This window comes from Suillus subalutaceus, assembly GCF_016647625.1.
Source record: "Suillus subalutaceus strain FC151 chromosome Unknown DFJ58scaffold_72, whole genome shotgun sequence".
Taxonomy (NCBI): Eukaryota; Fungi; Basidiomycota; class Agaricomycetes; order Boletales; family Suillaceae; genus Suillus; species Suillus subalutaceus.
In genome coordinates, this window is record NW_024540321.1 from 169385 (window position 1) to 190593 (window position 21209).

At 48.7% G+C, this 21209-nt stretch overlaps 6 protein-coding genes across 6 annotated transcripts; 5 read left to right on the forward strand and 1 right to left on the reverse strand.

The window, feature by feature from the left end:
• Positions 1 to 198: 198 nt before the first annotated feature.
• DFJ58DRAFT_794458 (tRNA synthetases class I (M)-domain-containing protein) lies at positions 199 to 2451 on the forward strand. Its single transcript, XM_041390454.1, has 7 exons — positions 199 to 423; positions 470 to 663; positions 716 to 802; positions 855 to 1336; positions 1392 to 1606; positions 1666 to 1934; positions 1985 to 2451. Exons 1-7 carry the CDS (start codon positions 270 to 272, stop codon positions 2261 to 2263), a joined length of 1680 nt encoding a protein of 559 aa, XP_041242617.1. The 5' UTR covers positions 199 to 269; the 3' UTR covers positions 2264 to 2451.
• On the reverse strand, positions 2452 to 4618 carry DFJ58DRAFT_794460 (cation efflux protein). Its single transcript, XM_041390455.1, has 9 exons — positions 4236 to 4618; positions 4127 to 4178; positions 4031 to 4070; positions 3830 to 3977; positions 3697 to 3777; positions 3069 to 3644; positions 2717 to 3012; positions 2590 to 2665; positions 2452 to 2537 (listed from the first exon to the last, which is right to left on the reverse strand). Exons 1-9 carry the CDS (start codon positions 4312 to 4314, stop codon positions 2512 to 2514), a joined length of 1374 nt encoding a protein of 457 aa, XP_041242618.1. The 5' UTR covers positions 4315 to 4618; the 3' UTR covers positions 2452 to 2511.
• A 948-nt stretch (positions 4619 to 5566) lies between these two features.
• DFJ58DRAFT_630103 (beta-lactamase-like protein) lies at positions 5567 to 7678 on the forward strand (the record flags this gene model as incomplete). Its single annotated transcript, XM_041381187.1, has 7 exons — positions 5567 to 5884; positions 5941 to 6041; positions 6093 to 6330; positions 6383 to 6511; positions 6762 to 6904; positions 7038 to 7188; positions 7271 to 7678. Coding segments are annotated over 7 exons (1488 nt in total), but the record flags the coding sequence as incomplete, so codon positions are not given.
• A 6688-nt stretch (positions 7679 to 14366) lies between these two features.
• Positions 14367 to 15343, forward strand: DFJ58DRAFT_794485 (uncharacterized protein). The gene is given in 3 exon segments (XM_041390456.1): positions 14367 to 14562; positions 14611 to 14846; positions 14866 to 15343. The coding sequence occupies 3 exon segments, from the start codon at positions 14471 to 14473 to the stop codon at positions 15282 to 15284; spliced, it is 747 nt and encodes a 248-aa protein (XP_041242620.1). The 5' UTR covers positions 14367 to 14470; the 3' UTR covers positions 15285 to 15343.
• A 581-nt stretch (positions 15344 to 15924) lies between these two features.
• DFJ58DRAFT_447641 (uncharacterized protein) lies at positions 15925 to 16355 on the forward strand. Its single transcript, XM_041380450.1, has one exon. The coding sequence runs from the start codon at positions 15988 to 15990 to the stop codon at positions 16270 to 16272; it is 285 nt and encodes a 94-aa protein (XP_041242621.1). The 5' UTR covers positions 15925 to 15987; the 3' UTR covers positions 16273 to 16355.
• Positions 16356 to 16481: 126 nt separating this feature from the next.
• DFJ58DRAFT_704612 (cytochrome P450) lies at positions 16482 to 18926 on the forward strand (the record flags this gene model as incomplete). The annotated part of the gene is made up of 12 exons (XM_041383680.1): positions 16482 to 16871; positions 16921 to 16964; positions 17020 to 17107; positions 17155 to 17225; positions 17280 to 17294; positions 17344 to 17654; positions 17706 to 17764; positions 17815 to 17854; positions 17908 to 17918; positions 17970 to 18146; positions 18196 to 18489; positions 18538 to 18926. The coding sequence occupies 12 exons, from the start codon at positions 16482 to 16484 to the stop codon at positions 18688 to 18690; spliced, it is 1653 nt and encodes a 550-aa protein (XP_041242622.1). The 3' UTR covers positions 18691 to 18926.
• Positions 18927 to 21209: the final 2283 nt, after the last annotated feature.

The window sequence follows — 21209 nt, forward strand, 5'->3', positions numbered from 1 at the left end:
TGTACAGTCGTGCACATCAGAGAACGTTATCAGGGAAGACTCCAGATTTTTCCAAGCACTCATAATCCAGTTCCAACCGCTGAAATCATTTGCCGTCGTCGTAAAAGCCTATGAGTGAAGTTACCCTTCAATTATAACATGATCGACATGAAGTTACAATCACTGCCGGCAGGTCGATTTGCACTTGTTTGACATGGCCTTTAGCTTTAGCTTTCAACAAGCCAAAACAACGCCAGAACGCGCCTAGAAACGCAACATCCTCTGCCTGAATGTTGTTCTGCCACAAAATTCCAACAAGGGCTCCCATTTACATTTCACGTAGATTACGATCACCTGCTCTGTATCGATTTCTCTCTACGGCCATTGACACTTCCACAAGCAAACCATTTTACATCACTACACCAATATTCTATCCGAACGCAGGTGTCTACTCCGTTTCCTCAATACCCTCTCAACTAATGCGTTCTAGCTCCGCACATAGGCCACCTGTACTCACTTGTCACTGCTGATATATTCGCTCGGTTTACGCGCATCTCTGAGCCGGGCCGACTAGTGCACTTCTTGACAGGAACAGACGAACATGGTTTGAAAATCCAAAAGGCCGCCAAGGACCGCGGAATAGAGCCTTCCGTACTCTGTGATACTCTCAGCGAGCAGTTTCGTGTGTGTCCCAGCCCATTTCTTCTTAAACTCATTGACACAAAATGCGTTACAGAGGCTCGGTACTCGTGCTAACATCAGTAACACGGTATTTTTGCGCACGACTGAAACTAGACATAGAGAGGCTGTGGAATATGTATGGGTGTGTATATTCTTCATTAAACAGCCAATTTTCTCAAACCCAGACCGCGTAGCGCGATCTCGCCACACAAGATCTCATCTATAAGGGCACATATTCTGGATGGTACTCTATTTCTGATGAATGTTTCTATACCGACAGTCAGATCACTCATCCACCCTCCTCTTTAACTCCCATCTCTATTGAAACTGGTTCTGCAGTTGAGTGGTCCAGCGAGTCAAACTACAAGTTCCGTCTCTCCAGCTTCCAGGAACGTTTGCTAGACTACTACACTACCAATCCGAAATCAATATATCCATCAGCTCACCGAGAAAGGCTGATACAGACCCTGAAAGATGAACCTCTTGATGACCTGTCAATTTCACGACCGCGGGAGAGATTGAGTTGGGGCATTCCCGTTCCGGGCGATATGTCACATACTATGTATGTGTGGTTCGACGCACTGACAGTGTATCTCACTGGAGTTGGATTTCCTGCTGAGCGGCAAGGATCACTGTGGCCTCCGAACATTCAGGTCATTGGGAAGGATATTGTTCGGTATGTCACAATGCGCATCGGGCTTCATTGGTAATACCTGACACGGGAAATCAAGTTTCCATGCTTTGTACCTGCCTGCTATGCTCCTCGCGATGGGAATGCCGCTCTCTCATACCCTCCTTGCGCATGCTCACTGGACAGCACAGCAGCGCAAGATGTCGAAGTCTATAGGCAATGTAGCCGATCCATTCGACGCCATGGACACATGGGGTGTTGATGCTGTGCGATTTTACATGGCACGCGTCGGCGGTCGTTTCAGAGACGATGTTGGTACGGATGTTCACCTTTCTCGTTCCCCGCGTATTTACGAAAGATGCTTTATTTCCAAGACTGGTCTCCTGAACAACTCGAGAAGCATGCGGACGAAATCCGTAGTTTGCTCGGCAATTTCTTCATGCGCATCACCTCCAGAACAATCCAGAAACGTGTAGCGTCTGCGCCTCAACTCACGTTTGTTCAGCTCCTTGATCAGTCCCTGGATGGCCCCAACGGTGACGTGCTATCATCGCTACGGGACCTGAAGGGAAGAGTCGAGCAATGTATGGAGAAGTTTGAGGTGGGAGATGCGCTCGATGCAATCGTCCTTGTCCTCAGGGAGGTACGCAGTCTTGTTCATTTCGTGTTCAACCCTCCTGACGAATTTCAAAGGCGAACGGTGCATTAACACACACCGCGCCCTGGTCGACGCAAAATCCGCCTGAAGCTGCACAAGTGTCCTATCTCCTCTCGCTCGAAGTTCTGCGGGTCACTGGTATATGCTTGCAACCCTTCATTCCCGAGGCTGCACATAATCTATTGGATGCATTGGGTGTTCCAAAGGCAGAACGGAGCATGGACTTTACAGCTGTGGGTAAGGGCAATGTTGGGGAAGTGAAGGGAGTGAAGCTTTTTGAGGGCAAGAGAGAGATAGCCAACGGGGATCAATAGTTGTCTGCTGTGTGAGGTCTGGATCACGGAGCAGACTACCAGGTTCGTCTGCATGAGTGTGCAAACGTGCACACTGGATGCCACCACCCTATCGACGACTGCCGTTGCACAGCCTACACGCGTGTTAATTAACACAACAGGTTACAAACCACTCGCATCGGTGGCAGCATCAAATAACATAATCACATTCTGGATCATGACTCCACTATTTAATGAAGTAGAATAAGGTATAGGTACTATGGCTGTGTTCACACAGTGGGCGGCGGTGGCGGCGCTGAGAAATGAATCAGCATGAGGACGCATGGTAAACACCTGAAATCACTTACGGCAGCAATAATTCTCTAGGGGGTCGCAATGCTGATCTTCAGGACACAGAATCAAGCAAGGCGAATCCACAGATGTCTGCAAATCCATCAGTTCTATAGGCTAATCAACAGCATACACATGACGTACTTTCAGACCATCCTCACTGGTTATAGAAGGACGGTAATGGTATTCCGGCTGGATGGTGCTGGAATGGATGCCATTCAGATGCAGAGCCTTGCGTATGTCCGCAGCGATGGGCATGAAATCATGGTTCCTCGAGGCCATGACGTGTACAGATGCGACGATCTTGGATTCTGAGAGCTGCCAGATGTGAAGCTCGTGTACTGATAGGACGCCGTCTACTTTCAGGATGGAATCGCGCACGTCTTCGAGCGATACGGTGTGTGGGACTCCTTGAAGCAAGATGAACGAGGTATTCCGAACTGGAGAAGAGTGAATTAGTGTCTCCGCGTTAGAATACAACTAAGAGTTGTCTTACCTAGAGGTAAGGCAGATGTGAAAATAATGATAGTGATGATGATGCTGACTGCGGGATCGAGGTAGAACCGACCACCCCAAGTGGTGAGCCAGATAATGAGACCTGTAACAATCACACCAACGTTGCCGAGAGCATCACCCATGACGTGAAGCATTAGGGCGCGCATATTCATTGATCCATGTGAATGACCATGACTGTGACTTTGACCGCTCGGAAGTGGGGGTCTTGTGGAGGATTCGATTTTGCCATGCTGGTGGTCGATACGAGTCTCCGTGATGTTTATTTCTACCGAACCGTCAGGAACCATCCGTATAGAACGAGATGATGATGAGGCGTTTCGCTGGTGTGAACCAGGGGAAGCTATGGCAATATCCTGCGCGGCTTGTGAAACTGCAGCTCGGGTAGCGGCTGGGTGTCCGTACATCGACGAGTAAGATCCTGTGCGAGTACGAACTGTGATCGATGAGTCCTGAAGGGGTATATCGTTGGTGACAGTGTGCGTTGCATGTGATGCATGTACATGGCCGCTCTCCTTGTCACCATGAGAATGACCATGCGAATGAGAGTGACCATGTTCTGAGACATGAATGGTAAATATGGCGAAGCAATCGGAATTGTGCGACAGTACCATGGAACAAGAGAAACCCGAAAATGTTTGAGGCCAGACCGCAGGCTCCCACTATGACCACGAGAAGTGGGTGCGATACATCTTGATAGTAGGGTATTTGTAAAGGTATGCATGAAGTGCCTGTTGGACTGACCTTGAATACTGAAGAAGCGTTCCACTGCCTGCAAGCTAACAGAGAAACACAATGCAAGTAGGAAAACACCATTGGTTAAAGCTGCAAGAATTTCGGCCCTATGCCAGCCATAGGAATAACGAGAATGATCGGCGGTCTTTCCCGTGAGCTGTTATATCATGTTCACTAAACCAACGAAGAAAGACTAGGTCTGGCTCGAACCTTGATAGCATACAAAGCGACAACCAAGCTCATCACATCACTACAAATGTCATGGTCACAAAATTATATGTCGTAGACTTGAAGGCTGACACTTACTTGAGCATGTGGAAGCTATCGGCGACGAGAGCAAGGGAACCGACAACATAACCTGTTGATCCGTGAATTTGATCATTTGAGCAAAGTGATAGCTGAAGATGTGGCTCACCAACGACGAGTTCCAAGAAGAAAAATAGGATGTCAATGACGAGCAACAGTGTTATGCGAGCTGAACGAGATAGCGCCATTGTGATCTCCACCCGGGGCCCTCTGAACCCGTACGCGTAAACCTACAGGCAGCTGAAAGGGATTTAAGTAAAGAAGAATGTGGAACTTGGGAGATCGAAGTGAACAAAAGGAGAAAGAGTGTTGAAATTATGCTGTGATAGAATCAACATTTCAAAGGGCCGTTAGTACTGAATTCGCCTCGAGCTGACTGGGACACGAAGACAGGATGGCATAGTGTCAGCCACGAGTACTTCGCGACGTTCGCGTGTCCACTGCCTCGGAAATTCGGAATAGTAAGATACAGATCACCGGCGCCGGCACGACAATTCAGTGCAGCTTAAACTTGAGTATGGGACGGATCCGGCTTTGTCTAGCTTAGGACTTTCGGAGCCGTAATGATCATCGCATGGTACTTATGTAAATCCATTTTGGGGGGCTGAACTCAAAGTCACGCAGTCTCCGTGCGGTGCCAAGTGCCAAATGGATTGGGGCGTGCAACAAGGAGGATCAATGACAATAAGGTCGCATGTTGGCTTATCGATATTAAAATGTGGCGCGAGCATGATGAAAAAAAGAAGTTTGTCTGACTGAATGGCATCAGGAATGTGCGAGATATTTGTACGGAGATTTACCGTTTGGAAAGGAATCTATTAATATGTGAAAGATAAGGAGATTAATCAGTCTGAAGAGCCTTACTGATAAACGTCGGGAGTACTTGCTAGTATGCGGCGTTCACCTATACGGGGACATTAGATAGTGCTCCCGGGCCAAGACGGTTACAAGATCAGTCTGGCTTTTGTGTGCGGGGGGAGCGTGCTGGATAGGACGTATCAAGGTTTATACCCAACAGGCAGGAGCTGTACCCAATATTCCGGTACTTGCTATCTGGCCTGTATCAAAAACATACAATTGTATGAGATTAATGACAATTCAATCTGTGGCCGGTCACCGTGGGTACCGAGGGATTCTATACGTACCCCAATGTTGGATAAGTTCATCCATGTTAGAGTGAATTGATAACACGTCGACACCGAGGAGTGCCAACAAATCTACAACAAGAAAGCCGGCGGTTGTCGCCGCAGTGCCGGTCACTGACACGTACCACGTGACTGATCACTGGGCCATGCCACACTGAGCAGTGAGCACTCCCCGGGATTCGTCCTTCTTTGGTCATCTCCTGTCTGACTCTTTCCGACTTGAGTCAGTTTTCCACCAAACTCTCTCCTACATGCTTCTCCTATCTCATTCACCCATAGTTGTCGACACCTAGCAATGCCCCCAGGAACGCCCTACGCCTCTTTTGCACTCCCTTATCCCATCCGTGTCGACTGTTTCACCTGCACAGCTCACCTTCCAGCTCCGTATAATACACCAGCACTATATCTCCTCACCCACTCACATACAGACCACATTCTCGGCCTATCATCAAAATCATTTGCTGCCCGGGTAGTATGCTCGCCTGATACAAAAGAGATGCTTTTGAGGCATGAAATTTATATGGAACGCGCAAAGAAAGATGCAGGTGAAGTTGCAATGAAGACGTTTGCTCATTTGAAGGTTGAAGGTGGAGCATGTAGTAGGGATTTGTTGGTGAGTGCAAGAGCTCTTTTCACGCTCGTGTTCTGACATGATACATCAACACAAAGCACGCGGTCCCACTGAATACTCCAACTGAATTTGAGTTATCGTCGACTGAGACGGTGACTATTACACTCATTGATGCAAATCACTGTCCGGGTGCCGCTATGTGCGTTTCACTTTGTATGTTTTCTCCCTAACGCTCATCCCTGCTTCATAGGTTCCTCATTGAAGGTCCTCGTGGCACGATTCTTCACACGGGCGACGTACGCGCCGAACATTGGCTATTAAAATCTCTAACTCGAAATCCGTTTCTCCAACCATACATCCCAGATGCAGAGGAAGATCTCCGTGTTCTCATAGCGCGGGGCGGCCAAGCAGCAAGCTTGACAAAAACATTAAATGCGATTTATTTGGATACGGCGTGCATGTTGAGGGGAACCGTTGTCCCCACAAAGGTGATTATTCCAGATACTATCAGATCGGTCAATGGTTTACGAACGTGAGCAGGAAAACGCGGTCAAAGGCCTGGTCGAGCTCATTGCGCTGTTTGATAAGGACACCTATTTCTTCATAAACTCGTGGACTTGGGGATATGAGGACGTGCTCAAGGGTATCGCGCGAGCGTTCCAGTGTCAGGTAAGCAAACGCCCATTTTTACGATCTATATATCATGGGCGATCTTTTCGTATGTTTCGGAATCCATTTATTCGTTCTATTTTTTCCCTTGCGGCTTGTATGTAACTGTTCTCATCTTTCCATGGCGCATATATGCGCTTACATCCTGCTTGCATTCTACTCTTTACAGTATTTTGTGCTGCCTCATATGCCCTCTCATTTCTATCATTACACGTAGGGTTCCGTTTTACTGACATACTTGCTTCTCCAGATTCATGTCGATCGATACAAACATGCGGTCTACACGCATATATCAGATCCCTTTCTTCGTACTCTCGTCACACGCGATGCGACGAGCACCCGCTTTCATGCTTGTGAACGGTTTGAGCGCTGTAGTTTCGTAGATGTACCTAGGTATGTTATTCCATCTTCCATCAGTCGACTTCGCTGACCAATGGCATGTTATGTTCGTCATTTTCGTCATATTCATCCCTGTTCACGTGTGACAAAACCTGCTATGATCATTCACTAAATGAATGGGAATTAGCTTCGACTTCAAGAATGAGTTAACGCCACGGAGCATCGAGGGGAAAAAGGTTGTATATGTCAATCCTGTAACCATGGGATGTGCACAGTGGGAAGGCTATCGCATGGATGTACGAAGACGTCTTGCAATGGGGAAGGATGTCGATCGCTTGGTCGGTATCACGCAATTTCTCTCCCTCTCCCTCCGTTACCCTCCATTGTTGATACAAGGCACTGATGTTGGCATTCTTATAGCTTGTACCTCTCGAACGACATTCTCCCCTACCAGAACTGCTCAACCTTGTTTCCCTCTTCCGCCCGCGTCGAGTGGTTCCCAATACCCTCGTGCCCGCTCTCGGCGGTCTCGATTGGACTGCGATGAACTCTATGTTCAAGGAGTGCATGGCTCCGCCCATTTATGACCGTGCTGATCCCATCCCACATGAGTTGAACTCGTCAGGAATTGTGCATCCCAGCGTCCTCGATCTCGCCTCCCTCGACCTCGCGGATACAGATTCGGCAATGAAAAACCTCGTCGGTGACTCTGCTGAACTCGAAGCACGGAAGTGGGCAGATGACGGGAGTATGCGACGACGGCTGGATGTACTCCGAGGGTGGTTAGGACCAAAGGAGAAGGCAATCGTTGATCGAGTGCTCGGGCGTCTACCAAATTCACGTTCTGAGCATGGAGGTTCATCCCCGTTATCATCCTGGAACAATTCTGCGCCGGTGACTCCCAAAAGGACGACCAAGACCCACATGCAGGTGAAGCGCTATATGGGAGACTCGGACGACTCGAGCGACGACGATGGGTCTGATGCGCATGTCAGGACTGCGCGCCTGTTCTTTGCTGGGGATTACAGCGTGGGAGAATCGATTAAGAGCTGGTTATCGTCAAGTCCGTCACGGATATCAGGAGGCGAGGCACAGATTATCGGCGTCGAAAACTTGGGTCCTGTGGAAGAACAGTCTATAGCAGCTGCAATAGCAGAAGTTGACGTTCAGGCTCCGGTATTGGAAAGCAGCGTTCAGGTCCCGGTGTCTGTACAGACTAACGATACAGCCCTCGTCCCAGCTATCACGCTCTCTGCTGATCAGAGCCTCCCCACGCCAGTATCGTCACCTGACCTGCGTCCACGAGATGTCAAGGGGAAAGGCAAGGAAATAGAAGGTCAAAGAACTGCTGAAATCACAGATCTCTCACTGTCACCTTCCTCCCCACACGTGCTCAGGAGCTCCTTGGCCACCCCTTTTTCACGGATATCTGACCCATTTAGCCAAATTCCCCGGCACGCGCCAACAACACTCCCTGCCTCCGATGAACTCGACGAGGGTAAACCCCTGACCCGTGCGCAGTCCGTGGTGTCTAGGAGTGCATGTACATCTCTGTTCGCATTGTTAGAGGATGTAGTCATGGCCGAGGCGGAACTGTTATCGCTACCTGAGCTACTCGATGATAACTTCTTGAAGCCTCCTGAAGTGCACAATGTTTCGATTCGGATGTGCGAAGACGCGAGTGCAGAGTACAATCAGCAGAGCATTAAAACCTTTTCCCAAGCATCATCAGATGTTCCACCATCGCAGCGCTCTCAGCCATTTAAGAGCCTTTCCAATCAAGAGCTTTCTCATCATCTATCTCTCCCTTTAGCTCAGATTCAGAGACAGTATGCCGATGGTCATAGGAGAAAACGCCGCAGACTTGAGGAACATATCAGCAGTGTTCCTGAGACAGAAAATAGTGACGTAGATGAAGTCATTCCATCTCTCGTTTCTGCCCTCGGGCGTAGAAAGACCGAGGAATCCATCGATGATCCCCATCATGCGGCACATCCGCACTACAGGTCGTTTAGGGTTCCATCACCAGATCCATTCCTTGATATGACCGGTGAATTAATATCACCGTCTCACGAGCGTGAGCAGCGTACCTCCGCAATCCTACCTAGAAACCTTGGACCCAGTCGGTCGGCTCCGTCACTTGGATCCCCTCCTCAACTAGAGATCAGTTCTTACCGCAGGCGCAATGAACCCCTTGCAACGTCCTCTACCTCTGTCCTCATTACTGTAGCTTCGCCTCGCGCTATCACACCCGCTTCAACGATACCTCTTTTATTGGGTGACACTTCGACTATCAGCCTCGCCTCGTCCTCCAAGGTTCCACAGTCTTCCTTCTTCATCTCAGAAAAATCTTCGACTTCTCGCTCCTCAGAACGACGCAAACGACGAGAAATAGCCGAAAAAACTGTGCCTAGCTCGTCCAGATTTAGTTGATCCCTCCTATGCAGCAAAACGATCGAGGAAGTTCTCTCGGCTCAAAGAACAGTCGGTATCCGTCATGCACGACATGAGCTCGAGTGCAATTGAAATTGACTCGTCCCCGTCTCATTCTATCTCCGCGGAGACCAATGGGCCATCGCAAACTATGGTCCGCCGAGAATTCCGCCCCGCATCTCGTTTGTCTTCCTTTTCGCCGTCGAAACAAGTCGCGAGAACAGCAGTTCGAAACCGTCCTGCGAAGCGCTGGCGTGAGCTGTTAGTTGAAGATACAGAAGACGTACGTCAGACGATGGATTGGGAACGAAGTCGAAGGCTCGCGCGAGATGTCACGGGTGCGCTTGCTGCGGGGCGGAAGGCGAGTGATGTGCTTCCGCGATTGATGTGTATATCTGCTCGGCGAAGACATCTCGCGGGCTAGTTGTGGTGGATGGATGCTTTCAGATCATTTATTTGTCGGCTCGTGGCACTATACTAATACCATATAGTAAACCTTGTGTTAATTGTATTACATAATAACATGACACTATGGTGTTGCGAATTTACGATAACGAAGTTCACCGTACAACATCCCTAACCCTTGTGGAACAAGGAGTTGTGGGTCCCTGTTACTGTTCCGGGATACTTCGGCTCCCAAATGTCGTTAAGAACAAGGTCGCTGAGGAAGAAGCTCGGCCCTTTACCTAGTAAGTTCTAGTGAAAAGTGTTTAAAAACGCCCAGTACACGCACATCGCACCTCTGCAGCCTAGAGAAAAACCCCCACCACAAGTCTATCTCGACCTTGCTTGACACCATTACTTTTCACAAGAATGGCGAATACAGCGCAGCCCATCATTCCAACGACCACAACCCGTTCGAGTGTTTGAAGCTCATAATAAAACCGCATGCGCACTCGCACTGCTCCCCGATGGACAACGTATGGTGACGGGCTCGACGGACAATATGCTTCGTCTGTGGGACTTGAAGAACGGGAGTGTGTTGAAAACCATGAAGGGACATCTCAGCTGGGTGCAGAGTGTGGCAGTGTCACGAAACGGGCAATTGATAGTAAGCGGCAGTTTGGACGGGAGGCTCATCGCCTGGAATGGAGAAACTGGGGAGCGTGACGAGCGTCTTCGACCCATTCGAGTCCACAAAGAAATCCGCTGGATGGACTTGTCTCCAGATGGAACAATACTTGCGACTGGTTCATCGGATATGACGACGAAACTATGGAGCACAAAAAATTGGCAGCTGCAAGGAAATCCGATTAGTTGTGGTAGTGAAGTCTTCTGCGTTCGGTATTCACCATCTGGCGAACTTCTCGCCATCGCGACGACCAAGGATATCCAGATATTGGATACACGCACAAGGAAATGTGTTGCAAACTTCAAGGCTCATTATGATGCACAATTCGCCAAATCGAAGAATGTTTCGCTGGCATGGACACCTGATAGCACGCGGCTTCTCTCAGGAGGACCTTCTAAGGATCCTACTATACGGGAATGGGATACGTCAACCTGGAAGCAGGTCGGTGATCCATGGACAGGTCATTCTGGCATGATCTATGCTATTGCCGTGAATTTCTATGGGACCCTGATCGCCTCTGCATCTCATGATAATCATGTCCGCCTTTGGCGGCTTTCGGATCGACGGACTATCGCCATATTCAAACACCCCGGCTATGTCCTCCGCGTTACTTTTTCCGTGGATGGCAAGCACATCCTCAGTGGAGGGGAAGATAAGGGCCCTATCTCAAAGTGGGCAATACCAGAGGACGCATTGCCTAATTCTAAGGTAAGTTTGCACTCTTGACTTATGTAGTATAACATGATTCGAGCATAACTCATAGTTCTTCACGTTAAACACGACGATCCGCAATGCATTCATAAATGGGGACTTGTCTACCGCTGAAACGCTGCTAACACAAGCGATCAACGCTGACTCCAAAATCGACTACATTTCTTACGCCAATCGTTCATTTCTTATGGCGCAGAAATCCGAATGGGATCGCGCGCTTGATGATGCACTTATGGTAGGATACATTGTCCCATTATCTCCCCCTTAACATAGGCTAACTGGTCACGTAGTCTCTCAAAATCCAGCCCTCTTTGACGGGCTACATCTCCAAGGGCATTGCCCTCTGCGGACAAAAACAGATCAAGGCCGCAATGAAAACATTTGACCTTGCGTTCATATTTATAGACGGAGATTCGAAGAACACCCTTCTTCTTTTGTTAATAAAGGCATGTCGGTGTTTTTTCGCATAGTTCTTGCTCCTGACTGTTTTCAGGCCGTTGCACTTTTTAATGCAGATCAACACGAAGATGCAATACAGCGTGTCCAAGAGCTGGCTGCCGTTTGTCGCAGTGCTGATACTGTTGCCTGTCGTATGGTGGAAGTAAATATCAACTCAATTAAGCTCAGCTCATGCCTCGTCGGTACTGATTATTTTGACTTTTGTACGTCAGGCGTATCTAAATGTCCAACTGGGAATAAATGCCTTCGATGATGCGCGTTACAGCGAAGCTGCTGATTACTTCACTGTTGCTATCGACACTGACGCTTTCTCATCTAAACCGGCCATCCACTCCATATGTGAGGACTTATCCGTGGTACGTTGATACGATGCAGCCTCTCAAAATCTCACTCTCATGCCCAACTGGTGCTTTACCCAGCTTTTCGGATGGGACATCGAGTCCTTGTGGAAAACTGTAAACCAGAAACGGTGCGATGCACTCCTTTTGTCGGGTAGATTTCGAGACGCCGTCGAATCGTACCATCATATGATGAATATGAGTGATGAAATCTCGCGGGCCAGCTGCCTCGATTGGTCTACTGGCAGGTCTTCTGTAATGTCACTCATGCTGCAATCCTCACCCGCATGTCTCTCAGCTTTCAAGGATGAATGCAGTACGCTCTGCGTTACCAACGGAGATACTGCCCTTGCTGCGCGCGATTATGACAAAGCAATCGTTTTATACTCGGCAGCGATTGACCTCGGTTCTGCAACCCACACCATCTTTGTAAACCGCTGTAAGGCGAAGATAGACAAACGGGCATGGCAGGAAGCGGTCCCGGATGCGCAAAAGGTGCGACGACATCTATTTCTTGTGCATAATGCTCATTGTAATGCATAGGTCATCGAACTCGAGCCTTCGGCTTATCTTGGATATCAGTTGAAGTATGTTGCTTGTTATGGCGCACAACGCTTTGATGAAGCTATCGATGCTTTGGACAATATGCTCCCCAAGTTGGATGATGCTTCCGAGTCGCATATACGAAGTAAGCCTAAAATTTTACATCCGTCAAGATACTCAACTCTTTCCCCAGACCTGCGCAAGCAGTATATCAGTGCATTCGAGGCGGAGGGTGTTATCCGAAATTCCATTGACGTTCAACTTGAAAACGCCCCACTTCGTGTATTAGACACCACCATCGGTCTTTTATGTGACCGAGAGGCCCAAATAACCACCTTCAAGACAAACACCGAGTACAAGGAACTTCTGCTATTCGTGATGGAGCATCCAGATCCACCATTGATGCACATCAAAGAAGTGGTGGCAAAGTTCTTCCGTTGTGTCATGCTGTCACACAGGTGGGACGCGGGGGAGTCACTGTTGCACGACATCCAGGACAAGATTGTGTACAAGTTGGATCCAGTTGGTGGCATCGTGAAGTTGCAGATATTCTGCAAGATTGCTTGCGATGCGGGCTATCGCTGGGCCTGGATGGATACGTGCTGCATTGACAAGACCAACAACGTCGAGCTCCACGAATCAATCAACTCCATGTTTGTCTGGTATCATCATTCAGCACTTACAATCGTTTACCTATCAGATGTTCCACCTTCCTCCAAGCCTGGCGCACTGGCAAAGAGTGTTTGGAACAAACGAGGATGGACATTTCAAGAACTCATGGCTTCGAAATGCGTCCTCTTTTATCAGAAGGATTGGACCCTATATCTTAACGATCGCTCTCCCAACCACAAGGATTCCAGTGAGATTATAGAGGAGTTGGCAGGTACCACAGGCATAGACCGAGAGAGCCTCGTTACTTTCCATCCAGGGACAAGAAATGTCCGAAAGACACTCCAATGGGCATCCTCGCGTATCACTACACGGCAGGAAGACATCGCTTACTCCTTGTTTGGCGTCTTCCGCGTCCGCCTAGGCGTTGATTATGGGGAGAAGAAGCAATACGCCCTTGGGCGGCTCTTGCAAGCGATCATAGCTCAGTCGGGCGACATTACTGCCCTAGACTGGGTTGGAAGACCATCTCAGTTCAACAGCTGTCTGCCAGCCGAAATCTCTTCATACAAAGCTCCGCCGTACACATACCCATCTCTATCTACTGAAGAGATGAACAGATCAGTCTCGTTGCTACGAGATGATGGGGCTGTACAATTGGCTTCGAAATTGTACAGCGAACTTGACTCCCTTCATGCTCCCCGTTTTGCAGATCAACGTCTACACCTGCCTTGCATCGCATTCCGTGTCACCGTGACCAGACGGAAGAGAAATCGAGGTCAAGATACACGTATCACCTATGAAGTCAAGGCGAGCGGACTTCGAGACCTAGTGATCACCACGGACGTCGAGCTCTTGCCGACAAGATTCGCTCGAATGCCTGAGTTCTTGCTTATTCGTCCGTGGGATCATCATCTTCTCGAGTCGCCTGATAATGTGCACAGCATAGGCGATTGGACCCCGCCCGGATCTCCCGTAGACGTTTCGCCTGGCGGGTCCACCGAAAAACATGGGCTAGTTGATTTGGAACAAGCGTTGCGATTAATTGTTCGCCTTGGACAGCCTTTTAGCGCATTTTTGCTAAAGCACGAGTGCCGCAAAGAATACAAGAGAGTCGCCTCAGATCATCATATTATTGCACAGTTCAAAGACGCGACTTGTGTTCCCGACATGGAAGTCAGGACACTAGAGATATTGTAATGGAGAATTAAAATTTTACCTAGATCGTGACCAAACTGGGACTACACATTAATACTCTTTGTAGGCCAGTATTGCGCAAAATAAGGATGATCAGTTTCAACGTTCAAACTTACCTGTGATGATGCATCTGATGATCGATCCGTATTCTCCGGGGCGGCGGACAGCTTTCCCTAGCTATAGCGCTAAGAGCACATCTGTCATCAAGTACTAGCAAAACCTAACCCCGTGCTACTTTACGCGGATATCGTAGAAACAATGTCGATGCCAGGGCTCAAACCCATTATCTTCTATGATATTCCCAACGTCGTGCAGAGTGAACCATGGTCTCCAAATACAATGAAAACAAGGCATGTTACTCGCCTCAGGAGTTCCTCTTCGTCGTTGACATGTCATAGATATTGTCTCACCTTCAAGGGTCTACCCTTCCAGACTGTCTGGCTCGAGTTCCCAGAGATCAAGCCATTCTACGAGCAGCATTCTCTTGTGCCCACCACCTTGCGTAACATCAAGGGAACCCCAACACCCATATACACGCTCCCTATCATCATGGATCCCAATACGGATAGGTGGATTACAGACTCCTTTGCGATTGCACAGTACCTTGATGAGCAATACCCCCGACACACCGAAAGTACTGCCAAATGACACAGCCGCGCTGGTGCACGTATTTCACACCGCATTCTATAACGCCACAAGGGGCGTCATCTTGCTGGGCTGTTTCAGAGGTGCTCAGAAGCTCAATCCCGAGAGCAAGGAGTATTATATTCGCACTCGTGAGGAGCGATTCGGGATTCCATGGGAGCAGTTTGCAACTCCCGAGAAGAGAGAAGAACAGTGGAATGCGCTGCGTGCTGGATGCGATACCGTGGACGGGTGGTATGCAACGAGCAGCGGTCAATTCTTATTGGGGGATACACCGTGTTTTTCTGACTTTATGGTTGCGGGTTTATGTAATTGGATACGGTATTGCTTTGAGAATGAGGAGTGGGAAGAAGTGAAGAGCTGGAATGGAGAACGATGGAGGAGATTGGTCGAGGCAACTGACAGGTATCTTGATTGTTCGAAGTAGTTCTGTTGAGCGTGATGCGCTCGGCTTACCTACATGACCAGAATGCACATGATAGACAGGATGTAATAATAATTGTGAATCGCAAGTGAAATATTGATACAATATGTGGAGTCATGGTAGGATGCAAGTCTATTGCGGGTCCGGCTATGATGGAGGCGGGCGACGGAGAGTAACGGGGGATTTTGGCGTGGTGGTGGTCTCCGCTGCAGGCTTCAGCCGCTTGGCCAGGGGAATCATCCGCGGCCAGATCTTATTCTTGACTACATTTACTAGCCTAGTAGGTAGTGCTCGGTGAATAAATTACGGTTGATTTGTGACATTTGTTAGTAACACGGGGCAGTGCGGGGCCATGCTTGATGTATGGTGTCCCTGCAAGTATGTGATATGTAATTTTACGAAGGTATTGAATGATATGGTCTCTACTGACCCAGTTTCCACAGTCTCCATCGACTTATCGTCTCTGCAGGCTGCCATAATGGTGACCGATGATGGAGATGCAGATTAGACTCCTGGATTGGCGTTAACCATTAATGTTAAAATATTATCAACCTTTGTTAATTGTGTTTGAAAGTCCGACTCACATTGCCGAATGTTGCCGCTTGACCACTCGAAATCGAAATCCATCCTAAATCCACCAAAACTGAGAACGTCCGGGAAATGGACACCCTGGGGGTAGCTCTGTCACGGACTCCGGGGGTATTGTATGGGTCTCACTCTGGGGGCGTGTCCGACCACCCCCTGTGTGTTTATCGTTCACGTTATCCTAATTTCTCCTGCATTTCTCCAGGACTTCGGACATGCCGTGGCCAGACGTGGCCGCAGTATTGCCAGCGGCACGAACTTAACCATACTTATCTCCTCAGTGACAAGGCTGCGCGAGCCGCGTGCTTGTAACATTCAGCCAGACGTATCATGTTCAAGCTTGAATGGGCTCCCGCTCAATATTTGTTTTGTACCGTATGGGATCTTCTTCACTGTTGCAGACTGACTGGCCCGCCCACGGAGGTCCAAGTAGTGTTCGACAATTTTAGCGTGACAAGTATCAGCTTCTATGAATAACCTTGAATGACGAAAAACAACGGCACCGGGACACTCCCGCAGACGACAGTCCTATCAAAGCCGTCGACCTTCGTAGCCATGCCGCTGTCACAGAAACGGCTATAAATCTCCTAATAGATCCTCGAATCCAACACAACTATGAAGGTCATCTCTGCATCCTCTCCATTAAGTCTCTGGACAACCGTACGCTCGGTTGGTGCATTCAATGTCGCATGTTCATTTGTTGCATTATGGGCTCTCGTCAAAGTCATGAGGGCCCTTCGCTGGCGACTGAAGACAACTCAACTGCGGGGTCCGCCTCGCACCAGCTTTATATACGGCGTTTCGCACGACGTCGCCTCATCTAAAGATAGTGGTGGAATGTATGAACGTTGGGCGATGGAATATGGGGTCGCGTATATGATTCCGAGCGTTCTCGGACAGACTAGAATCGTGCTGTTCGACCCAAGAGCTATAGCTTATTTCTATGCCCGTGAGACATGGACATATGTGCAGACGCCCCTTTCGCTGGCGCTTCTGGAGGCATCAGTATGTTAACATCATCATCTTACCTTGTCTTTCTGACATCTCCTGTCAGATCGGCAGAGGACTGTTATGGTCTCAGGGTGAAGCCCACAAGAGGTACTGTTCAGCTCTTGTCCTCGCACTAGCGACTTATCTACTACCTGCAAATTAGGCAGCGGAAGGCCCTCACACCAGCATTCAGCAATGCAGCGATTCGGAAACTCACATCAGTGTTTTATGACTCAGCATACAAGGCAAGGGTTTGCGACGTGGGAAATATAGCATCTCTGATCTTGATACTTTGCAGGCCAAAGGTGCATGGGATACTGCTATAGAATCGAGCAAAGATGGTGACACTGTCATCGAGGTTCAGAACTGGTGCGTAAATTTTCTGGCTTGTCAAGTGTTATTCCTAATCGAAACGACTCGAAGGATGAATCATATATCGTACGCGAAGATAATTTGCTATTGACGCTTCTAACTGACGTATCATCAGTCTGGATACGATTGGCATCGCTGGTTTCTCCCACGATTTTGGCTCGCTCGATGGAAAGCGAGCCAGCGTGACCGAAATATTTGATACTTTCGGAAACGACCAAAAGGCTTCAGCAGTGAACCAGGTTGTTCTCCTGCTCGCATCAGCGTTTCCTATCATTACAAAGATTCCAAGCAAGCACAGGAATCTGGTCAAGAAACTTGGCGTAGCCATGGGAGAAATATCCAACGACTTATTGATCCGTAGCCGTCGGGAGAAGGATGTGAATATGAGTGGGAAAGACGAGGAGAAGTCCATCATCGGATTGTTGAGTAAGCTCTCCAAGAGATTCATCGTATTCTCCCGATTAACGCTGCGATAAGTTAAATCCGAAGGCCAAGATGCCGAGCTTCATATGTCGAAGGAGGAAGTAGTGGCTCAGGTCCGTGGAGACTGTATGACAGCAATGACTTGCAAGCTGATATCCTGCAGATGAAGGTCTTGCTTGTGGCAGGTTATGAGACGACGTCTAGTGGGTTCATTTTTTGTCCCCTGCCATCATATTAGCTGACTTTTCATCGACAGTCAGTCTTACGGTAAGCCTACTGTGCGATAATGTTTGTGCACGCTATTAATGTGATGATCAGTGGGCGCTGATCGAACTATCGCGACACCCCAATGTCCAAACCAGACTCAGAGAGGAACTGCTTGTGTTTGGCGCTGATCCGACATATGACCAGTTAAAGGCCAATCTCTCATACTTGGATGCCGTTGTCCATGAAATTCTACGACTCCACCCTCCGGTGGGCGAGTTCACCCGTCTTGTGAGTGTTCATGTCTACATGTGCATAGGCACTCACAATAGGTCTACAGGCAGCGGCAGATGACGTCATTCCCTTGAGCGAACCTGTGCGCACGGTGTCCGGGGAAATGACGGACAGTATATGTATAGCGAAAGGGACATTGATCACGATATCAGGCGCTGCGATCAATCGCTCTTCGGCCATCTGGGGACCAGATGCAAAGGAATTTAAGCCTGATCGTTGGCTGACTGAAGACGGGATCAGTGGGAAGGCCAAGGAAGTCCAAGGTCATAGGCATCTGCTGACATTCGTCGACGGCCCGAGGACGTGTCTTGGCAAAGATTTTGCGATCACGGAATTCAAGGTGAGTGATTCGAATCAGTCGGTTTGGACATTATTCACTGCGATACAGACGGTTTTATCGGTCCTGGCGAAGAGCTTCGTGTTTGAGATGCGGGATGGACCTAATACTCCAGTCGAAGTTGCGATGGGACTTTTACCCCGCCCGCGGGTTGTTGGAGAGGATGGTATTGGGGTACCTTTGAGAGTGCGTCGGTATGAATGATGTGGTTGCGCTGCACTAGCAATTTTACTATACTTATGTTATCCTACTTATTCGCGGCTGACACCCTTGGATTGTATTCAGGAGGAATGTGTGATTGATATTGTAATATGAGTACTGTATAGTACTGTATATGCTATCCTGGCAATTATTTCTGCTGCCAAGCGGAGCAGAATTCCCAGAACACTGACACCCAGTAATAAGTAGTATGTGAAAGCCAATCAACTACTTACATTAACGTTTCGGTCGATTTTCTCGTCTGATTCCCCTGTACGGAGCTTCACTCCTGTGGTACTAGCTGCGGGCTGCATACGGGAGGTTGACCGAGCACAACATGCAAAGAAACCGTGGTTCGGCCGACCTTATGACATGGACTCATTGTCTGACAGACGGCGTCGAGAAATCAAGTTCCAGAAGCGACAAGCCAAGGACAGGTGGGGGAGATGAGTGCTAGATGATGTTGATGCAAGAGCAGACTGGAAAGGCCGATACAACTTGAAGTACTTTTTTCAGTACTACTATTAAGTGTCCTGTGCATGACAAAAACACAAGTTTTACCTATTCCATCATTACCAGATGGCTTTGTAGCATCAGCTGTGACAATTCTGTGAGGAGCGTAATACAAGCAGTCGAACGTGCAACATCGAGTAATACCATGATGTGACCCGGTCGAGTCTAGCCTGTCTATCACCTATTGGTCAGGGGCTATTATGTCTTCGACCATGTAGAGAGTGAGTTTTCTGTTGCGTCCTCCACATACCACGTAAGTACCAGGCTTTTGATACGAGACTGCAGCTGAGCAGAATATTCACCACCTCCCGCCAGGGATCACTATGGGTCTCGCATTGCTTCCACTGCCAGTGTGGTTGTAAGATCACCTGGAAATAATAATTAAATATCTAATACATCTAATACATAATATTTACTACAATTGGTAGGCCACGTTCAACCCCACGCATGGTGACATTCGATACCATGATGATTGATTGATGATCGATAATCTACATTCTTCGGGGCTGCGGACAGCTTTCCTTAAGAGCTAAGAGCTTTGCCTTGTACATCAAGTATTGGCAAAACCCGGGTGCTACTTTACGCTGATTAGGGTACCGCACGGGTAACACCGAGGGTCGGAAAGTTGACACCGCACCCGCACCCGCCAACACCGTACCCTTCACGGGTACGGGTACACACCGACCCGTCAATGTCGCGGTTTATGGAAAACACCGCGGTGTCTCTGAACACCGCGGGTACATTACCAAGAAGAGTGTATTAAGTATTAACAACAATGAAATAAAATAGTACTACTTTTCCTTGTCATTCTCCTCTGCTTCGACTTCATTTCGCTTCCGTTTTTGAGTCCTGACAGCGGCTAAAAGGTCCTCCATCACCAGAAGATCACTTCTGCCCCACGCTCCGAGGCAGAGAAAGGCACGAATTGTTGATGGTGCGAGATCTGCAGAAGGATCGGGATCAGGCTCGAATGCACCTGCCGTTGATTTGTTATCGTCAGTGGCAAGTGAATCAGTACTTGATCGCGTAAGATCAACGGTGTCTGTGGGGCTCGATCGAGAAGACCGAGACACAAATGACTGCTTGACCTTCTTCAAGGGGCGGGCCAGAGCCTTAGCACCCTTTGCAACAGCCTTTTTGAGTGACCTGGCCTTCTCGGAGATGGACGACGAGATAGACTTAGATGATGAGTGTGACTGGGTAGACGAAGCATCAGATGCCTTCTTTGTGAGCTTAGTTTTCATGGGGAGACGACTCAGTGGACTTACTGGTCTCGAGTTTTTGCCTTGGCTTTATGGTAGTGACTCGAGCTTCTCTGCAACGAAGTGTCAGCTCAATAAATTGCTAGAATGATTCACGGGGGTACAAAAGACATGACAGAAATCAGTATAGCATTCACTTGTGATCCTCAAGCTCTCAGAGGAAGGAAAAACAGAGAATCAAACACGGTGTTCAATGGCTGTCGCGCGCCTGGTTCCCGATTTGGTATATTATACCCGCCCAAACACCGTCAACCCGCGGTGAATGGCCACGGTATGCTCAAGGGTACGACTATCCTACTCCGTACCCGTACCCTCCAAACCCGTCAGCATAGAACCGCGGTGTTACCCGTACCCGTGCGTTTCCCTAACGCTAATTGATAGATAGTGGACACTGACATGGGGCACTCCGGGGCCATAGTTAACACAGATTAATGGTTGTCTAGGAGTTTAATAATTCCAATCTGCATCTCCATATGTCATCGGTCACCATCATGGCAGTCTGCGCCGTGCGGAGATGACACAAATGATAGGTCGATGGAGACTGTGGAAAGTTGAAACTGGGTCAGTAGAGACTATTCCCGACTCCCACGGTGGTAGCCTATGCCTTCGTAAAATTACATATGATATCATGCATGTTTGAAAGTCCGACACTCATTGCCAAATGTTGCCGCTTGACCTGTTGAAATCCATCCCAAATCCACCAAAGCTGGAGCGCCTGACCACCTTGTGTGTTTATCGTTCACTTTATCC

Excerpts from the sequence above, each read along its gene's own strand:
- DFJ58DRAFT_794485 (XM_041390456.1), top strand. The coding sequence starts at position 14,471 with ATGTCGATGCCAGGGCTCAAACCCATTATCTTCTATGATATTCCCAAC. Across the intron at positions 14,563-14,610 it reads CCAAATACAATGAAAACAAG|ATATTGTCTCACCTTCAAGG; the intron begins GCATGTTACTCG and ends GACATGTCATAG.
- DFJ58DRAFT_447641 (XM_041380450.1), top strand. The coding sequence starts at position 15,988 with ATGGGTCTCACTCTGGGGGCGTGTCCGACCACCCCCTGTGTGTTTATC.
- DFJ58DRAFT_794460 (XM_041390455.1), bottom strand. The coding sequence starts at position 4,314 with ATGGCGCTATCTCGTTCAGCTCGCATAACACTGTTGCTCGTCATTGAC. Across the intron at positions 4,071-4,126 it reads GATAGCTTCCACATGCTCAA|TGATGTGATGAGCTTGGTTG; the intron begins GTAAGTGTCAGC and ends TGACATTTGTAG. Across the intron at positions 2,538-2,589 it reads CCTAGAGAATTATTGCTGCC|CGCCGCCACCGCCGCCCACT; the intron begins GTAAGTGATTTC and ends TTCATTTCTCAG.
- DFJ58DRAFT_794458 (XM_041390454.1), top strand. The coding sequence starts at position 270 with ATGTTGTTCTGCCACAAAATTCCAACAAGGGCTCCCATTTACATTTCA. Across the intron at positions 803-854 it reads AGGCTGTGGAATATGTATGG|CGCGATCTCGCCACACAAGA; the intron begins GTGTGTATATTC and ends CAGACCGCGTAG. Across the intron at positions 1,935-1,984 it reads TCGTCCTTGTCCTCAGGGAG|GCGAACGGTGCATTAACACA; the intron begins GTACGCAGTCTT and ends CGAATTTCAAAG.